The sequence below is a fragment of the Acinonyx jubatus genome, chromosome D3, assembly GCF_027475565.1.
Source record: "Acinonyx jubatus isolate Ajub_Pintada_27869175 chromosome D3, VMU_Ajub_asm_v1.0, whole genome shotgun sequence".
NCBI classification, from domain to species: Eukaryota; Metazoa; Chordata; class Mammalia; order Carnivora; family Felidae; genus Acinonyx; species Acinonyx jubatus.
Window position 1 is genome coordinate 10361519 of NC_069392.1, and position 15711 is coordinate 10377229.

Here is a 15711-nt window from a genome sequence, read left to right on the forward strand (position 1 = left end):
AAACTAACTGACTCAGACAGCGGGCGGGACGGAGGTTAGGAGCTTCGGGAAGCCAGCTCCAAGAAGTCAGCTCCACCGCCACAGGCTCTGCTGTGCCTGCCCTGAGTATCATGTCGGGGTGGAACCTCAAAGACATCCCTGCCGGGAATCTGGACAAGTTCATCGAAGACTATCTCTTACCAGACGCACGTTTTCGCAGGCAGGGCAGACAAGCCGTCCACATCATCTCCACTTTCCTGAAGGAGAGGTGTTTCCAAGATGCACCACACCCCGTGCGGGTGTCCAAAGTGGTCAAGGTGAGCCCAAGCCTGCTGGCCTGGGGAAGGGGTGGCTGAGTGGGCCAGAGTTCCCACAGAGACAGAGAGAGAGCAAAAGGTTCGGGTCTTCAGGGCAGGTGGTTTCTGACTTAGCCATAGCGAGCACATATGACCATAGCCTGTCAGAATAGGTTCTGGGGTGAGACCCTCCATCTGTGATTTTTTTTAATGCTTATTTTTAAAAGAGCACAGCGCGGGAGGGGCAGAGAAGGGGAGGGGACAGAGGACCTGAGGCAGGCTCTGCGCCGACAGCCGTGAACCCGATGCGGGGCTCGAACCCATGAAGCCGTGAGATCGTGACCTAAGCCGAAGCCAAGAGTCAGGTGCTCAACTGCCTGAGCCACCCAGGCGCCCCCCTCCACCTGTAGCTTTTAAACAAATGCCCTGACTGAAGCTTAGGAACCCTCATCCTCGGCCGCGTCCATTTCAGAGATAGGGAAACTGAGGCCCAGCTCTAGTAAACAATTTGCTAATTAGTGGCCAGGCCGGGGACTCACCATTTCTGCATTGTTTGTTTGTTTTTTCCTGACAAAATGACTTCCAGAGCCCCTCTCCAGCCAACAACAGCTAAATGTTCCGATGACTCTGTGTGGCTGAAGAGTTGTTGGTATTGCCCCCTGTAAAGTGTATACTCTGCAAAAACAGAGCTGGACAGCGCTCTGGGGTCCATAAACGGGGTCCAGGCACCAGCTGTCTCCCCAGATGCTCAGCTTTTCAACGTCCGTGATAAACTAGTATTCTTTTTTTTTTTAATTTTTTTAAGTTTATTCTTTTTTTTTAAGTCTTTTTTTTTTTAACGTTTATTTATTTTTGAGACAGAGAGAGGCGGAGCATGAACGGGGGAGGGTCAGAGAGAGAGAGGGAGACACAGAACCTGAAACAGGCTCCAGGCTCCGAGCTGTCAGCACAGAGCCCGACGCGGGGCTCGAACCCACGGACCGCGAGATCATGACCTGAGCCGAAGTCGGCCGCTTAACCGACGGAGCCACCCAGGCGCCCCTAAGTTTATTTATTCTTGAGAGGGAGAGACAGAGCATGAGCAGGGGAGGGGCAGAGAGAGAGGAGGAGACACAGAATCGGAAGCAGCCTCCAGGCTCCGAGCGGTCAGCCCAGAGCCCGACGCGGGGCTCGAACTCACGAACCGCGAGATCGTGACCTGAGCTAAAGTCGGACGCTCAACAGACTGAGCCACCCAGGCACCCCCCACCCCGGGCCTTTTTTTTTTTTTTTTTTTAAGTTTTTAAAAATTAATTTATTTTTTTTGCTTGTTTTATTTTTTACATTCCACATGAGTGAATTCATACAGCATCTGTCTTTCTCCATCTGATTTATTTCACTTAGCATAATAATACCCTCTGGGTCCATCCTTGTTGTTGCAAATAGCAAGATTTCGTTCTTTTTTTATGGCTGAGTAACAGTCCTGTGTGTGTGTGTGTGTGTGTGTGTGTGTGTGTGTGTATACACATCTTCTTTATCCATTCGCCTGTGGACGGACCCTTGGGTTGCCTCCATAATTTGGCTATTGTAAATAATGCTGCAGTAAACATAAGACTGCATGTATCTTTTCAAATTAGTGTGTTCGTTTTCTTTGGGCAAAATACCCAATAGGGGGATTACTGGATACTATGGTATTTCTATTTTTAATGTTTTGAGAAACCTCCACAGCGTCTTCCACAGTGGCTGCGCTAATCTACATTCCCACCAACAGTGTGGGAGGGTTCCCTTTTTCCCCCCATCCGCAATGGGGACTCACCATTTCTACAGTATCATGAGCTGGTTGAGAGTATGAGTTTTGAGGGGCGCCCGGGTGGCTCAGTCGGCTGAGCATCTGACTCTCGATTTCGGCTCAGATCGTGATCTCGGGCGCTGCATCGGGCTCTGCACTGACACCACGGAGCCTGCTTGGGATTCTCTCTCTCTCTCTCTCTCTCTCTCTCTCTCTCTGCCTCTCCCCAGCTTGCACACGTGTGCACACAGGTGCGTGCGCTCTCTCAAAATAAATACATAAACTTAAAAAAAAGAGAGAGAGTATAAATTTTGAAAGCAGATAGCACCTACTGGCTTTGAGCAAGTCATTTCACCTCTCTGTGCCTCAGTTTCCTCATCCATCATGCCCAGTGCCCTATCGGGCCATATACAGATTAAGTAAAATAATGCATGTAGACCACCCAGCAAGGGCTGGTCTGCAGTCTATAATCAGATAGTAAAGGACAGGATGTAAAGAACACAGACTGGAGACGGAGACAGCCGGGGTTTGAATTGTATCTGTGCCACCTACAAGCTGTGCTCCCGGGCCGCTGCGTCACCTCTCTGAGCACCTGTTTCCCCATCTGTAAAGTGGGAGCTGGTAACAAGAGTGTGTAGGTCAGCCATAAGGCTGAGGGCATTATGGGAGTTAAGACTGGCGATGCCCTCAGATCAGTGGCTAATGCTCTAGAATGTTAGTGGCCGCTCTCATCATTTTCGTTCGGGAGGCCCTCCCTTCTCGGTAAATGTCCGTTCTCGTTCTCCTCATCTGTCGTAGGGTGGCTCTTCGGGCAAAGGCACGACCCTCAGAGGCCGATCCGACGCCGACCTCGTGGTCTTTCTGAGTAACCTCACAAGTTTTCAGGAGCAGCTTGACCACCGGGGAACGTTCATCCGGGAAATTAAGAGGCAGCTGGAAGCCTGTCAAGAAGAGGAAACGTTTGCAGTGCAGTTTGAAGTACAGAGTCTGCATTGGGAGAGGCCCCGGGCCCTGAGCTTTGTGCTCAGGTCCCCCCAGCTCCAGGAGGGGGTGGAGTTTGATGTCCTGCCTGCCTTTGACGTCCTGGGTGAGCGCTCACAGACGCAAGGGCTTTCCCCTCTGTCCCACCACAGGGCTGCTTTCTTTTTTCATATTTCAGAGCAGAACTTTCCCACAGTCGGAGAGTCTTACCGAGACGGGGCATCCCTTTGTAGGGGGTGGGTCGAGATCTTAGAACGGATCAGGTCACGACCGGCCACAGGAGCGACGTTAAGTGGCAAATTGGCGCAATTTGGGGGCAAGACGTCCTTTACGGAACACCTTCTGGGCTGGCCGGCTCTACTTGTGGCAAACGTGTAAATTTTAGCTTTCTGCAAGGGAGGCAGTGTAGATCCAGCCTGCGGTCCGTACGTGAATTTCATCTATTGCCCCAAACAGGAGGAAACCCTTCCAGACTTGTGCTGAGGGCTGGAGTCTATATCGACGACCCACAGCCGCATTTGGACAGGAAGCAGAACCTCTCAGGGGCTCAGTTTCCGCATTCGGAAAGCTGGCAAAACCATGCCACCTACGTCCTACTCTTAAGTATTGAGCGAGCATCCGCATTCAGCTGTCCCACGGGGCCTGGCGCATAGTAGGTGTTCAAGAGTGTGAGTTCCCCAACCGTAGGCCGAGGCACCCCAGGACGCCCCAGTGAAAACACTCACGGGGAGCACACGGAGTAGGTTAGATTTTAAGTTTTTGAGGGACACACCATGCCGTCTGGGGGACACCGCACGAACCACCACTGTTCAGTTGTAGACTGAACCCCGTGCATGGAACTCCTCTTGGGCGGAGGGGACCCTTGAGAAAAATACCGAAACTCTAAAGGCACCGGGAAATGAGGAAGTTTGGGAATCTCTCCTTGTTGCCATGTCCGGTGTTGGGCGCTGGCGTATGATGGTTACCAAAGAGATAAGAGGGGGAGAGAGAAGGGGAGGAAGGACATGCCCGGCAGAGGGAACAGCACAAGCAAAGGACTGGAGATGAGAAAGGGGGAGGATGTGTTGGGGGAACTGCTAGACACTGAAGAGAGTGAGGGGAGGGAGGGAAGGGGGAAGGGAGGGAGTGGGGAGGGTAGAGGGGGCAGGGAGGGAGTGGGGAGGGCATGGAGGGCAGGGAAGGAGGGGGAGGGCAGGGAGGGAGTAGGGAGGGTGTGGAGGGCAGGGAAGGAGGGGGGAGGATAGGGGGCAGGGAGGGAGTGGGGAGGGCATGGAGGGCAGGGAAGGAGGGGGAGGGCAGGGAGGGAGTAGGGAGGGTGTGGAGGGCAGGGAAGGAGGGGGGAGGATAGGGGGCAGGGAGGGAGTAGGGAGGGTGTGGAGGGCAGGGAAGGAGGGGGGAGGATGGGGGCAGGGAGGGAGTGGGGAGGGTAGAGGGGGCAGGGGGGGAGTGAGTGGGAACTGAGCCAGGAGAGCTGATCCTGCAGAACCTGCCTCCTTGGTCAAGGGTTTCTTCTGAACACAACAGAACAGCTATGGGAGGGTTTCAAGTAGGGAGTAACCTGGGCAGATTTGTGTTTCAGAAACCTAGTCCAACGGTAGCGTGGAGAATAGATGGGGAGAGAGGCACGACCGGAGTTTGGGAGACATTCAGTCAACAAGGATAAACACAGATTATCCATTGAGTGCCTACTGTGTACCAGGCACTGCTCCCTGGCCACGAATGAGCCAGACGAGGAACCTCTATCCTGGAGCCTGACATCAAGTATAGAAGCAAGATAAATGGAATGATGCCTGCAGAGCGATACGATGGAGAGCGACCGGGAGGTGGCAGGGGGAGGGCTTTTTCAGGCAGTGTGATGAGGGAGGGTTTCTGAGGAGGTGACGTCGGAGCTGAGGGATGGGAAGGAGCCAACCATGGGCAGATCCAGGAAGAAGAAACAGCGAGTGCAAAGGTCCTGAGACAGGAGTGCGCTTGGCATGTTTGAGGAAGAGAAAAAAGGCCCCAGGTATGAGTGGCAGGGGAGCAAGGTGGGAGGTGAGATCCCCACAAATTTCTTAGGCCACGGTGGAGATACTGGGTTTTATTCTAGATGTGGGAAGCAGGAAACGGTGTGAGCTGGTTTTGAAAGTCCTCTCTGGGTCGAGAGTGGGCTGTGGAGGAACCAGTGAGGAGGCTCACCTCGGGGTGAGGTGGCTTGTGGCCCGGCCCGTCGCCCTTTCCGCTGCACCCCACGGCCAGTGGGCCCCAGAGTGGCCGGACGAGCATCAGAGATGCTAACATCTTCGAGGTACGCATGGATTTGTCCCTAACAGGGCAGTGGACCGATACCCACAGACCTGACCCCAGAGTCTACATCAAGCTAATCCAAGAGTGCCAGGACCTGGACCTAGAGGGAGAGTTCTCCACCTGCTTCACAGAGCTGCAGCGAGACTTCCTGAGGCAGCGTCCGACCAAGGTGAAGAGCCTCATCCGCCTAGTGAAGCACTGGTACCAACTGGTAAGTTCCTTCTGTCTGGGGAGAGAAGGAAGGGGGGCATGGAATAGAGGGAGGGGTGGAGGAGAGAGAGGTGTGGGGAGGGGAGAAGGAGGAGGACCAGGAGAGGGAGGGGGGGTGGGGAGGGAGGGGAGAGGGGGAAGGGAGGGGGGAGGAGGGAGAGAAGGAAGGCGGGCATGGAATAGAGGGAGGGGTGGAGGAGAGAGAGGTGTGGGGAGGGGAGAAGAGGGAGGAGATGAGGGAGAGAGGGGAGGGAGGAGAGGAGGGGGGAAGGGGAGGTGCCTCAGATCAGGAATCTGGAGCTCTCTCTTGTCCAGCGAGAGAGCAGACACAGAAACGAAGACAAGAGAGGCTAATGTCTGGGGAGAGACGAGGGCCCCGAGCAGGGATTTCGTGTCCGTGTTTGTTGAGCTCTCAAGATCGTACACACGTGGTGAATGTGCAGAAAACAATCAGATAGTAAAGCATGAACTTGTGTGTGTAAGAAGCAAAGAGTCTGGGGGGCGAGGGGCGTTTGAAGTTGTCAGAGCACAATAGTGTATCGGCGGCAGATGGAGAGTAGCTTCCTGTAGCAAGTTACTCGTGATCCCGTGACAATATCTCGCTAACTAACCTCGGGCGCTTTCACCCTGTGGCGCGGGCTTTCTGCCCTCAGCTTCGTTGGGTAAGTGTAAGGAATCCTTGAACCTATTTCCCACAGGGAGGGAGGGATGGGGCGAGGGAGAGGAGGGGATGTGTGGGGAAGGAGAGAAGGAGGAGGACGGGGTTGGGTAAGAAGGGGAGAGACAGGTGCCAGGGGACCCAGGGTGTCACACTCCTCCCAGTCTTTCCCATCCCAACACCTGACAGCCCCATTCTGCCAGTTACTCTGGTCTGAACCGTACATCTTCCTTGACCTCTTCACATGCACACCTCCATCCAACCAGTCAACAAATGGTGTTGGTCCTATTTTTAAAATATACCCACAATTCATTTATTGTCACCACTTCCATCGCTGCCGCCTGGGTCCCAGGCACCTTGCGAGGCTCCCGGGATCTGCCCTTGACCTCGCTGAACCCCCATGTCTGCCCTTCAGGCCATGCCGCCTCCCTTGTCGTTCCTCGAACAGCAAGACTCTGCTCCAGCCTTTGGACCTTTGCAGTTGCTTATGTGTTTGTTTAGTGTCTGTCTCTCCCGCTAAAAATGTACACGAAGGAAGGGGTTTGTGCGTTTTATTTACTGCTGCGTCTCCGGAACCTAGAACAGCGCCTGGCACATAATAGGTGCTCAGTAAGTAATTGTTGAATAAATTAATGAATGCTATCACCACACACACACACACACACACACACACACACACACTTCTGTCTGCTCCCTGGCTGTCTGACCTTGAGCCATCAACTTAACCTCTCTGTGCTTCTTATTTTCTCATTTGTGAAGGGCAACGTGGCCTAACGTGACATGGTGCCTGGCACAGCCGATCCTCATGGATGTGGTTCCTTTGAGCCACTGCCAAGAGCGCACATAATAAAAGTTAGCATGTAGTATGTGTTCATCTTGTCCAGGCTCATCATATTTAATCTTTTGTGGATGTGATACGCATTTCCATTTACTTTAAGACATCCTATATCTCACTTAATCTTCATGGTCGTTCTGTGAACTGAGCGAGGGGAGGTATCATTATCAAGCCTGTATTACTGGAGGAGTAAGAGTCAGATCACTCTTTCAGCTAATAAGGAGCAGAACGAAGCCTTGAATTTGGGTCTTCCGACTGAAGACTGCCTGATAAGTAATATACATCTTATAATACACGTGTATATTTTTGGATGAGTAATTGGGTGAAAGAAAGCAATTAAGAATAACCTTCCTACTTGAAAAATTATCTTCAAGGCAAAGCAAGAAATCACTTATTTGCTAGACACCTGAAGTTTGCCGATCTAGGAAATTTGATCATGGAGCCTGAGCATTTTAGAACTTACAAAAGTGGTTCTTGACAAGTGTAACACTGGCCCCAAGGACATTGAAAATTCATGAGGATGCTTTTTGGTAACCATGGTGATCGGGGGCAAGGATGCTACTGACAACTAGTGGGAAGAAGCCAGGGATACTAACTGTTCTACGATGAACAAGATGGTCCTGCAAAAAATTGTCTCTTCCTCCCTCCCTGTCCTTCTTCCCCTTCCCCTCTCTCCCTCTCTCCCTCCCTCCCTTAGTCTCCTCCCTCCTTCCTCTCCCTCTCTACCCTTCTTCCCCTTCCCCTCTCCCTCCCTCTCCTTTCCTGGAAAGCAATACAGGAACCTGACCGTCCTTTAACCCCACTTACCACCACCATCACCATCTCCAACTCACATGCTACTTGTGTTGTATATTTCAAGTCTCTATATGTTCAAGGGCCTCAAAGCATTACTATTATTTTACAACATCAGTGCTCATTTTATCTATCCACATATTTACTACGTTCTTCACTGTCAGCTCTTTCCTACGTCTCTAACTGTCCCCCTGGGATCACGTTCCTTCTTCCTGAAGTATGTCCCCTTGGAGAATTTTTTGGTGACTGTCTTGTGATAATGAACTCTTAGTTTTTGTTTGCTTGAAAATGTCTTGATTTTACCTTCGTTGTCGATGGGTATTTTTGCCATATATTTGGCGGTCATTTCAGTACATGGAATACGTCACTCCTCCGTCTTCTGGTGTCACTAGTGACGAGTCAGTTGTCAGCCTAACCGTGGCTCCTTTGTAGGTAAACTATCTGATTCCTCCGGCTGCATTTATATTTTTCTCTTTGTCTTCGATTTCGTTTCATTTCAACCTGAGGTGTCTTAATGATGATTCCTTTTTTACTTGTCCTGTTTGGAGTTCACTGGGATTCCTGAATCTGTGGATGGATCTCTTTCATCAGGTTTGGAAACTCTCAGCCATTCTCCTAAAATACTGTTTCTCTCTCTTCCTTGCCTCCTGGAACTCCAGTTAATGTATGTTAGACCTCATTCTGTCTTCCGTATCTTTATACCGTCTTCCATATTTTACATCTTTCTGTCTCTCCATGCTTTTTTCCAGATAGTTCATTCTAATGTACTCTCCAACTCACTAATATTCCCCTAACTGTGTCTAATTTGCTGTTGTGTTATTAATTAGTTATTATCATTTTTTATACTATGATTTCTATTTTATTTATTTTCAAATATGCCATGCTACTTGTTACGGCTTCTAATTTTCTCTATTTCAAGCTCTTCCTTTATTTCTTTAAACACAATATTCCTAGTTATTTCAAAGTCTATATCTGATCCTTCAATATTTACGGTTCTGTGGACTGGGACACCTGGGTGGCTCAGTCGGTTAAGCGTCCAACTCTCATTTTCGGTTCGGGTCGTGATCTCACGCTCAGTTTTGATCTCTCACTCAGTTTTGTGAGTTCAAGCCTCACATCAGGCTCTGCGCTGGCAGTGCAGATACTGCTTGGGATTCTCTCTCCCTCTCTCCCTCTCTCTCTGCCCCTCCCCTGCTCACACTGTCTCTGTTTCTCTCAAAATAAATAAATAACCTTAAAAAAAATTTTTTAAACTACTTTCCCTAAAAAAAAAAAAAAGTTCTGTGGACTTATTACTATTTTCTCTTTCTTCTGCTGGTTATCACTCTTGGTCTCCCGTTTCCTCGTGTACCTGGTCATTTACGCGCAGGTCATGATACTTATAAATTCTTTGTGAAATCATTTGACGCTCTGGGTTAGCGATCTTACTCCAAAGGGACTTTTGTTTGGCTCTTAGGAACACTTCAGTTTCTTCCTCTCAGTTAATTGTCACGGTGTCCTTTTGGGGTTGGTGGTGTTATTACACCTCACCTGGCAGGTAAGAATAACGAGGCTCCAAGGGTCTAAGTTGTCTTCTCGGAATTGGACACTGGTGGATCCAGGACTCGAACCGACCTCACGCATAATCCAGAGCTCAAGCTCTTAACCAGGAGTCAGTAAAATTTTTCCAAAATGCCTTAGGTAGTGACCATTTCAGACTCTGGGGGCTACGTACGTGGTCTCTGCCTCAACCAGCCAGCTCTGTCTTTGTAGCATGAGAGCAGCCACAGGCTACACACAGATGAATGGGCGTGGCTTTGGCTTCAAGGAAATGTTATTGACAAAAGCAGATGGCAGGCCGGATTTGGCCCTTGGGAGATGTGCTTTGTGCCACGACGGGACAAGTGCATGTTTCTGATGGTCTTTTCCCCCTCCTCAGTGCAAGGAGAAGCTTGGGAAGCCACTCCCACCCCAGTACGCCCTGGAGCTCCTGACCGTCTACGCCTGGGAGCGTGGGAACAAGCAGACAGATTTCAGCACTGCTCGGGGGTTCCAGACCGTCTTGGTATTAGTCCTGAACTACCGGGAGCTTTGCATCTACTGGACAAATTATTATGACTTTGAAAACCCTATCATTAAACAGTACCTGAGGAGACAGCTCAATAAATCCAGGTACTCTACACTTCTACGTGGGTCGGCTCCCCACAGAAAGGAACCCCTGGTGCCCTGTGGCACCTTGGAAGTGGGGGGGAGGGGGAGGGCTCCGTGCTCACGGATCATCTTCTCTGGCCAGTCATCGTGCTGAGCATTTTACTACTGCCCATCTGATTGAACCTACAGCCTCCCGCCCTGTGAGGTAGGCAGTATGTGGCCACTTTACAGGTGGACAAACTGAGGTTCTGAGAAGTCAGGAGCTTGCCTCAACCTTAACAAAAACACGAGTAAAATATCAACAGCAACAGCAACAATGCTTGTTGCTCCGAGGGATTAAGGGCTTGCGGCAAGACAAACGCATCCTGATATAGTAAGCAAAAAATTACGGTCCTTACAGCTAACGTGTACCGACCTCTTACTACGTTCCGAGTCCTGTGCGGAACATTTCCCACGTTCTGTCTCCACCCTCACACCATGTCCTATGAGACAGGTGTCCTCTGCTCTCCCCATTTCACAGATGAGGAAATCGGCTTAAAGAGGTCAACTGACCTGCCCAAGAGCAAACGACTAATAAAGGGCAGAAGGGAGATTCAAACCCAGGCCTGTCAGACCCAAGGGCCAGGCTTTTTCTCCCCTTGCCCACCACCCGCCACGGGGGCAGGGCAGTCAGGACACGCCCCCGGGGGAACAGCACCCCCCACCCCCCCCCCCCCCGCTCCCGCCCCGAGTCCCAGCCTGGGCCAGGAGGCCCTCATCCCCCAGACACAGCCCTAACTCCTCACCTGTCCCTCTCTCACTGTTACTCTCCAGGCCTGTGATTCTGGACCCGGCCGACCCTACAGGAAACGTGGCCGGTAAAGACCGGTACAGCTGGCAGCGGCTGGCAGAAGAGGCCAGAGTCTGGCTGGGTTACCCATGCTTTACCAACAGGGATGGGTCTCCGGTGGTCTCGTGGAACGTGCAGGTGATTTGCGGCTTCCCCTCTGCTGTCCTTCCCCGCCCCCCACCTCCTCCACACCGTGTGGCGCATGCTGCTGGAGAACGTTCTCTCCAAAGAAGTGGCCTCTTGCTACCAGGGTCCCCTAGTCCTATAGTTTCAGGGTACGCTCCATTTCCTCCGTCATCTTAGCCCCGTTTTGCCCGGCTCCTGGGATTTGCATATCCCTTGTCCAGAGTTCATTCTTTTTTTTTTTTTAACGTTTATTTATTTTTGAGACAGAGAGAGACAGAGCATGAACGGGGGAGGGGCAGAGAGAGAGGGAGACACAGAATCTGAAACAGGCTCCAGGCTCTGAGCTGTCAGCACAGAGCCCGACGCGGGGCTCGAACTCACGGACCGTGAGATCATGACCTGAGCCGAAGTTGGCCGCTTAACCGACTGAGCCACCCAGGCGCCCCCAGAGTTCATTCTTTAGTTACCACTACCCTGGCCGGAGGCAACTCTTCCAACAGCTCCCCGTGGGCTCCTTCCTCTGCGAATAATAATAAACAATAACAGCCACCGTTTAGTGAATATTTGCTCTGGGCTCAGGTTCTGTCCCAAACGGATGGCTACATTATTTCATGAAAACAACACCCTTTGAGGCGTGTTTCCTACTCCCATCTTACCTATGAGAAGAGGGGCTCAGAGAGTCACCTGCTCAAGGACATTTAGCGCGGGAGCTCCCGCGGTGGAGCGGAGATCCAAAGTCGGTGGCTTCCAGTGCCAGCGCTCAGCCCGCCGTGCTCTGCAGCGTCCCCACGCGTATCATCCCACACACGGGAGACTCCGCACTGCTGAGGGACGTGGGCGTGCCACACAGCCCGGGAAGAGGCAGAAGGGCCTGAACTTGGATCTCTGCCCCACCCCCCACACCAGGGCCGTAGTCTTTCGCACAGCAGGTGACGTTGATGACATTGTAGGTGGGTTCCCCGGGGAAGGAGTGTTTTAGGGGAGAACCATCGGAGCCAACAGGTGTGGAAAGGAGTGGGAGGAAGCAGGTGTGGGCGCAGGGAGAAGTCCAGCTGGGGGTGTGCCCCTATGTGAGTCTCGGCCAGCCCTTCCATGGGGGAGTCCTGGGGCTCCGTGGCCTTCAGAGTTGCCCTGCTGCAGTCTGGGGCGGTCAGCCCTTTAGACCCCCCGTGGACCAGTCACTGAATGTGGGCAACTCAGGAATGGGCATCGCCTTGGACATGGGCTTTCTGCAGCCGAGGCGGCCCTGAAGGCCAGGGGTCTGTCTGCTGCCCGCCTCCCCAGCAGTTGGGACTTGTTTGTCCGTCCTCCAGGGGGATCCGGGTGGCCTGTGACACTGTAAATGCTCACTGAGACCCAGTGCCAAGGGGGAAGGATCAGCTCTGCCATGTGATCACGTGCTTTACCCTTTTAGCCTGAAGAAGACTATCCAAACGATTGGTTTACCTGTGAACACAGGACATATCAGTGTCATGATTATGGATGGCGTCCTGCACCCTCTGAGAACCTCAGCACGGGCCTGGCAGCATCCATTCCCCAGAAGGAAGATGACTGGACGTGTGCCATCCTCTGAATGCCAGCCCATCTTCGGGGGAAGGGCTCCAGAATCATCCAGACCAGTCCCCTCATTTTGGAGGTTGGCGGGGGGAGGGGGGGGGTTGTCCCTTGATCCAGATAGCAGAAGACGGCCCCCAAAGCAGCGGTGAATGGGTGTCAGACTTCAGACCCGAATCCAGGTCTCCTGGCCCCCACTCTTCCCCCATTCGGTGGTCTTTCAACCCATCATAGATGACGTTCCCTGCAGCCCCACCCTACCCCAGCCTGATCTCTGACAATGTTCTCTGAGAGACAACCAGAGAGCCTTAACTGTATTCTGTCTTCCTAGTGGGAGAGTTCTAGTCCAATTCCTCGTCAATAACAATAAAAAGAACAGCAAATACCGTGTGTTGGATGTTTAGTCACTGCAAATCACACCATCGAGAAGTGTATCCGCGTATTATATGTGTGTATACATGAGCCGATTCAACCGGAAACGTGTATTGGGTGCCTGCTGTGTGCCAAGCATTGTTCTGGATGCTGGGAACACGGCAATGAACAGAGCAGACGAAAAATCCCTGCCTCATAGACCGACATTTGCATGGAACCTTGTAATAATTAGATCACTTTGGGTCCTTCTAATTTTCAATTACAAATAATCCTAGGACCAGCAGTTTTGATTCGCCCTCTGTCTACACTTCTGATCATCTAGGAAAGTTTTTAGAACTGCCCTGTCTGATGCGGTAGCTTCCAGACACATGTGGCTGTTATGCCCTTGAACCGCAGCCGGTCCAAATCGAGGTGTGCTGCGAGTGAGTGTGTAATTCACATACCTGGTCTCAGAGACTTAGCACACACACGAACAGAAGAATGTCACATGCCTGACAACTGATAATTTTTAAAATTTGTTTAAATGTTTATTTATTTTGAGAGAGAGAGAGAGAGCATGAGTGAGGGAGGGCAGAGAGAGAGGGAGACACAGAATATGAAGCAGGCTCCAGGCTCCAAGCTGTCAGCACAGAACCCAATGTGGGGCTTGAACCCACAAACGTCATTTCTTTTTCATGACATTATTTGGTTATTGTCTTTAACATTAGCAAAGTAAAGAAATCATTAGAACGAATGGAAGGAAGGAAGGGAAGAAAGGAGGGAGAGAAGGGGGAAGGAAGAAAGAAAGAAAAACACTCCATGGTCCCTTCCGCCAACCTGTAAACACTTGGGACCTGTCTCTTCAGCCTTGTCTCTGACTCTCCCTGTCTCCCTGTGTATGTGGTGTTTTTATAAAAATGGGATTCTACTCCCTACCTGGTTTTGTTACCTGCTTTGTATCATAATTATCACTATGCTGAGTAGGAAATTTGGGCTATCACATATAATGGCTGCATTGCACTATACCATAATTAAGTGGATAATCCACTCGTGTCATCTTTTTCTTTTTTTGGAGAGAAAAAAGTAAAACTGTCTTTATTCACAGACTGTGTGATCGCTTATGTAGAGAGCTGGTAGAATCTTCAGAAAGCTACTAAAATTAACAAATGAACTTCGCAAGGTTGCAAGATACAAGCCAACGTACAAAATTATTTGATCGGGTTTTTACATACCGGCAAAAAGATCAGAAATTGGACATATGTAAATTAGGGATAAAGTTGACAAAAGTGTGCATGATCTCTACCCTGAAAAGTACACAAGATTTCCACAATAAATTGAAGAAGACCTAAATAAATGGAGAGATATACTGTATGATGGAATGCAAGACTTAATATGGCTCAGATGTCAATTCTTTCCAAATTGATCTATAGATTCAAAGCAATCCTTATCAGAATCCTAGGAGGCTTTTTTTTTTTTGCTGATTCTTTTTTAAAAAATCTTTTCTTTTATTTATTTTTTAATTTTATTTTTTATTTTTTAAACTTTACATCCAAATTAGTTAGCATGTAGTGCAACAATGATTTCAGGAGTAGATTCCTTAGTGCCCCTTCCCCATTTAGCCCATCCCCCCTCTCATAGCCCCTCCAATAACCCTCAGTTTGTTCTCTATATTTAAGTCTCTTCTGTTTTGTCCCCCTCCCTGTTTTTATATGATTTTTGTTTCCCTTCCCTTATGTTCATCTGTTTTGTCTCTTTAAGTCCTCATATGAGTGAAGTCACAGGATTTTTGTCTTTCTCTGACTAATTTCACTTAGTATGATACCCTCCAGTTCCATCCACGTAGTTGCAAATGGCAGGATTTCATTCTTTTTGATTGCCAAGTAATACTCTATTGTGTGTGTGTGTGTGTGTGTGTGTGTGTGTCCCATCTTTATCCATTCATCCATCGATGGACATTTCGGCTCTTTCCATCCTTTGGCTCTTGTCGATTGTGCTGCTATAAACATGGGGGTGCACGTGTCCCTTCGAAACAGCCCACCTGTATCCCGTGGATAAATGCCTAGTAGTTCAATTGCTGGGTCGTGGGGGTAGTTCTATCTTTAGTTTTTTTTGAGGAACCTCCATACTGTTTTCCAGAGTGGCTGCACCAGTTTGCATTCCCAACTTGTGTCATCTTCTGAGTGTTTCATGATTATAAACAATGTTACAGTCATCAGTAGATTAACTGAAAAGCCACATCAATCATACAGTAGTACTATTTTTTATTTATTTTAATGTTTGTTTCTGAGAGAGAGAGAGAGAGAGAAAGAGAGAGAGAAAGAGAGAGAGAGAGCATGAGCAGGGGAGGGGCAGAGACAGAGGGAGACAGAGGATCTGAAGCAGGCTCTGCACTGTCAGCACAGAGCCCCGACGCAGGGCTTGAACCCACGAACTGTGAGATCATGACCTGAGCTGGAGTCAGACGCTTCACCGACTGAGCCACCCGGGCGCCCCTGTTTTTTATTTTTCGAGGAACTCCCATACTTTCCTGTAATGGCTGTGCCATCTGGATTTCCTACCAACAGTGCACAAAGGCTCCGTGTTCTCCACCTCCTCACCAACACTCGTGTCTCTTGTTTGTTCGGGAATAGCCATTCTAATTGGTGTGAAGTCATAGCTTTACGGTTTTGATTTACAACTCCCTGGTGATTAGCGATGGTGAGCATCTTTTCATACACCTGTTGGCCATTTGTGGTCTTCTTCGGAAAAAAGTCTACTCGAGTCCTTGGCCCATTTTTAAATTGGGCTATTAGTGTCTTTGCTACTGAGTGGTAGGAGCACCTTATGATTTTGCAGATGAACCCCTTATCAGGTTCACGGTTTGCTAATATTTTCTCCTTTTCCATAGGTTGCATTATTCCTCCGTTGACTGTTTCA

General features: G+C 50.1%; 1 protein-coding gene across 1 annotated transcript; it reads left to right on the forward strand.

Annotated features, from left to right (window-relative positions):
• Positions 1-12830, forward strand: LOC113595144 (2'-5'-oligoadenylate synthase 1-like). Its single transcript, XM_027044221.2, has 6 exons — positions 1-296; positions 2842-3130; positions 5337-5521; positions 9724-9956; positions 10749-10902; positions 12305-12830. The coding sequence occupies exons 1-6, from the start codon at positions 111-113 to the stop codon at positions 12461-12463; spliced, it is 1206 nt and encodes a 401-aa protein (XP_026900022.2). The 5' UTR covers positions 1-110; the 3' UTR covers positions 12464-12830.
• Positions 12831-15711: the final 2881 nt, after the last annotated feature.